Below are 4,241 nucleotides of genomic sequence, written 5' to 3'. Positions count from 1 at the left end.
CAACAAACTCACATTCATCCAAACTCTATTTTGCAAACCTACATTATATTGACTCAAACTCTGTTTTACAAACTGAAATCCATTCACACACTTCATTCTTTGGGTTTTTAAGTAATTTCCATTCATAACTTTAAGTTGATTTATGATATAGTAAACATGTCACATGCGGGCAGAAGAAGCAGCAGCCAGTTACAGTTTATAGCTTCTTCTTGCTGTTATTTTAACTTCATGGTCATGGCCCTTTGGTCAGAATGTGAATTCTCTCACTCTCTCTTAACATTAATTAATTTCTTCTGCAGAACCCCACACCTTTTATGGCATGAAAAGTAAGCAAATTGCATAAACTTTTAATCCTTTTATTCCTTTAAATTCTCTGCAAACAAAGGGCAACCCTAACCCTACCCCTCTATACATACGACAATTACCCGAAACATGTACTAACGGGCTTAAAAGTTTTTTGATTTGACCCTGCGCTGCTTACGTTACTAGCTCCTACATAATGAGGTACCCAATCCCTCAATTATGTATGACTGATCCTCCATTATTTTCATCATTGTACAAGTTTAAACATTCATCAAATAATATATACTCATGAATCATCTCATTTTAATTTCCCAATCATTCTATATCTATTGCATCACATAATCATATATCTACTCATGCATCATCTCATTTTAATTTTCTTTCATTCTGTATCAATTGCAGCAAATAATCACATGAGTTCATTAATTGTACAACTCTTTAGGAATTGAACTATTTTAAACAATTGCTTTCTTTATCACTACAATCAACACTTATTACATTTTTTTTCTCAATATATTTTTATTTAATACTATTAAGCTTTTGTCTATCATATCCAAAAAAATCCGATTAATAAAATATATAGAAAAATCCTTTTCAAAGTTATTATATATATATTACTTAATTATCACATTTTTTTCTTTTTTTTTTCTCTTAAAATGCGAGAACAATTCTCTAATTTTGACTTTGTGCAAACACCTAAAAAAAGATGAAGAATTTTAATTGTGACTAAATCTCTAAAGGATCACAGGATAATGGTTTATAAGAAAATATCTCACTTAATTTAGATGAATACAGCCAATTGAGTTGTGCACTAATATTTTTCCCCCATTATTACCGTATGTCCCCTATCTCTCTCTCCAGTTCCCACCTAATCAGCACCGATGTCTGTGGTCCAGTCCACCACACCCAGATAGATATGGAGGTTTCTTACTGTGTAAACCCAACCCGAGTTCAATCTCATTGGCCTAAATGAAATCCTTCCTCTCATCAGTTTCTTTCAAACCACTTTCCAACCTTTCTCCTTGGCTGTGTTATACTTCTTCCTACTCATCATCATCATAACCAGTTCCTTTAATTTCATCTGACAACTGAAAGGTACTTTGAATCTGAGAAAAAGAACCTAACCATTTCATCATCACAAACAAGAACATAGCTAGGGTTTTTGTCCACTGCAAAATCTTCAGATGTTCCCTAATTCCAGTTACCCTTACCCTTATTTTCCTTCTTCCTCATCTTCTTCTCCTTCACCATACCCTCCTTTCAATTTCCTCAACCCTGGAAATGCTTCAACAAACAACATCTTCCTCCATGACCCTCCTCCTCTTCCTTCTGTCCCCTACACAAACAACACCACCAACACTCACCACCACCATGCCCCTCCAACCTGCTCAGAAACCTTCACCAATTGGGCACTTGCAGATGCAATGCTCAAGCAAGAAAACCTCACTGGTGGGCCCCACCATCACTACAACCTCTCCAACTTCCTCACCAGAAAACTACCAGCAGCAAAAAAACCAGCCAAGAAGGACAGGCACAGCAAGATTCACACCTCTCAGGGCTTGAGGGACAGGAGGGTGAGGCTTTCAATCGAGATCGCGCGAAAGTTCTTCGATCTTCAAGACATGTTAGGGTTTGACAAAGCCAGCAATACCCTCGAGTGGCTCTTCAGCAAATCAAACAAAGCAATTGAAGAGCTTTTCAGAAGCAAGCATAGTGATAATAACAATAGCACTGGTGCTTGTGCTGCTGATGGTGATGGTGATGGTGATGATGACAGCTTCTCCTCTTCCTCTTCAGAAGATGAAGTTGTTTCTGTGAAAAGGGCACAGAAAGAAAAAGAACCTTCTGGTGTTCAAGCAAAGATGAAGGAATCAAGGGAAAAAGCAAGGGCAAGAGCAAGGGAAAGGACTAGTAACAAGATGTGCCCTGAAACTGAAAATCCTCAAATGCAGCTTCACCAATTCAGTTCAGAGTTTCAGCCTCATCAGGAACTGCATAGAGATGATGATTTCAAGGTTTTTGAGGAATCCATTGTGATCAAGAGGAAGTTGAAGCAATCATTGATGTCTTCTTCTCATCATCACCAGAACCAAAACATTGGGATCCCTAAGGAAGCAAGTTTCAACAACAACAACAATAGTGAGTGTCCCTCTTCCTTCCCTATGTCTCCAAATTGGGATGCTAGTGGTGCCACTCCACGCTCAAACATTTGTGCAATAGCCAGCGTGAATCTCTCAACAGGTGAGCGTGTGTGTGTCAGTGTGTGTGTTTCATCAAGAAGCAGCCAATAACATGTTTGGGTCAATATAATATCTATTAGTACATCGGAGTGAATTTGAAACACATAAGTTACTCACAGAAGCATTTTATATTATTATAGAAGAATTATTACATTTTGAAAACCATTCTGCAATTGATTCCAAAGCTAGAATCAATTCTAGGGAAAAACCTATGTGAGTAGCTTTTAAGTATCATAATTTGATTTTGAGGGGAGAGAAATTGATCTAAACATGCTATATATTAATCCTAAAAAGGATTTCCAAATATGACTGACTTTTTCTTGAACTCTTTTCTTATAGATGTTTCATCAAAATCATTTATGAAATGTAGATGGTACTTGAAGAAGTTTCTCCCCAAATTCTGAATTCAGAATTATTATTCCATAATTAAAAAAACTTTTGCTATTAATTCTAAAGTAGTCAGAAATTCAGGGGAGAAGTTAAAACTTGGGTGTTTTCAGAACTAATGATACTGGTTATGAGGAAAGAGAATTTGATTTTTGACTTTCCTTTCTTGCAATCTCTATTTTGATTTTTGTCATATATACTTACAATTGTGAAGTCATAATTTTTAGGGCTTCAAATCTTTGGAAAATCTTGGGAGGAGTGCACCAGTCCTCATCTACACTAAAATATGTTAGTTTTCATCATAATCTATGATCTGAGTGAAGTCTCAAGTACTTTGCCAAGGAATTATTAATCATGGAGGCATCTTTCAATTCTGTGACATTTTCTCTGTGCCCGATCTTTCTCTTTGGACGATGTCTGTACTTATCTTTTTGCTCATGATCAACCAGGGCCTGTGACAGTTGGCAAAACAATTTAAAGGATGCTAGCTGCGTGTATTGTTTATGACCAATATTTAAAGTGTGGCTCATGTCATATAAAGGCCAACTATGTTTATCAAGAACTGTCCCCTTTCTACCAGATTTCAATATTTACATATGTAATTTTTGGTTTATCATCTCTTTATTATTAACTGATGATATATATTCCATGGTTGGAAACTTCTAAGCAGCTTTATCCCCTTGGTTGAAAGAGGAGGTACACAAGAAATTTCAGATCTTTGAGCTTTTGCTTGCACCGGAGGTATACATGTTGGGTATGAATATTATATATGCTGATTTACACAATTAGTAATCATCCTTCAGGAATTTTTCTGACATTCAGATTTTGTAAAAAAGTAATTCAGGATAAATCTATTAATAAAGATTATGAAAACTTAAAATAAGAAAAATGGCTTCTATATTTATTTTTTATTATATATATGTCAACTAATCTTTACCTTATTTTACATATTCTCTTGTGTAAGAAATATGAAAATATTTAAATTAAAAGATTAAGTGAGTAACTAATGAGATAGTTTTGTAATTTAAAGTAATTTAAAGATAGTTCTGCTTTCAAAAAAAATATATGGTTCTGTATAATTTAAAGTAAAAAAAAAAACAGAATTATTTTCTGGATCCAAATTTACCAAATATGTATTTACCTGGGATAATATAAGTTCTCCACTTTAAAATTTCATAACAGGTAGAAGAAAATAAACCACTTTGAAAATGCTAGAGTTATAACTTAGTACAAGGTAGGGTCTTTTTCATTTCTTTTTTTTATTTACAAGAAGCTTTGCTGCATCTCAAACATTGTCTTTTATTTTATTCA

The 4,241-nt window shown here is 34.6% G+C and overlaps 1 protein-coding gene across 2 annotated transcripts; it reads left to right on the top strand.

Annotated features, from left to right (window-relative positions):
- Positions 1-1,135: 1,135 nt before the first annotated feature.
- Positions 1,136-3,747, top strand: LOC130728728 (transcription factor DICHOTOMA-like). Of its 2 annotated transcripts, none has more exons than XM_057580279.1 (2): positions 1,136-2,544; positions 3,380-3,747. In XM_057580279.1, the coding sequence occupies exons 1-2, from the start codon at positions 1,488-1,490 to the stop codon at positions 3,406-3,408; spliced, it is 1,086 nt and encodes a 361-aa protein (XP_057436262.1). In that variant the 5' UTR covers positions 1,136-1,487; the 3' UTR covers positions 3,409-3,747. The 2 variants fall into 2 exon arrangements, with proteins under 2 accessions (XP_057436262.1, XP_057436260.1); XM_057580277.1 differs by having other exon boundaries at positions 1,138-2,544; positions 3,158-3,740.
- Positions 3,748-4,241: the final 494 nt, after the last annotated feature.

The sequence above is a fragment of the Lotus japonicus genome, chromosome 1 (genome assembly GCF_012489685.1).
Source record: "Lotus japonicus ecotype B-129 chromosome 1, LjGifu_v1.2".
NCBI lineage: Eukaryota > Viridiplantae > Streptophyta > Magnoliopsida > Fabales > Fabaceae > Lotus > Lotus japonicus.
The sequence above is the reverse complement of the archived record's forward strand: the minus strand, read 5'-3'. Positions and strand labels throughout refer to the sequence as shown.

Excerpts from the sequence above, each read along its gene's own strand:
- LOC130728728 (XM_057580277.1), top strand. The coding sequence starts at position 1,488 with ATGTTCCCTAATTCCAGTTACCCTTACCCTTATTTTCCTTCTTCCTCA. Across the intron at positions 2,545-3,157 it reads CAGCGTGAATCTCTCAACAG|GGCTTCAAATCTTTGGAAAA; the intron begins GTGAGCGTGTGT and ends CATAATTTTTAG.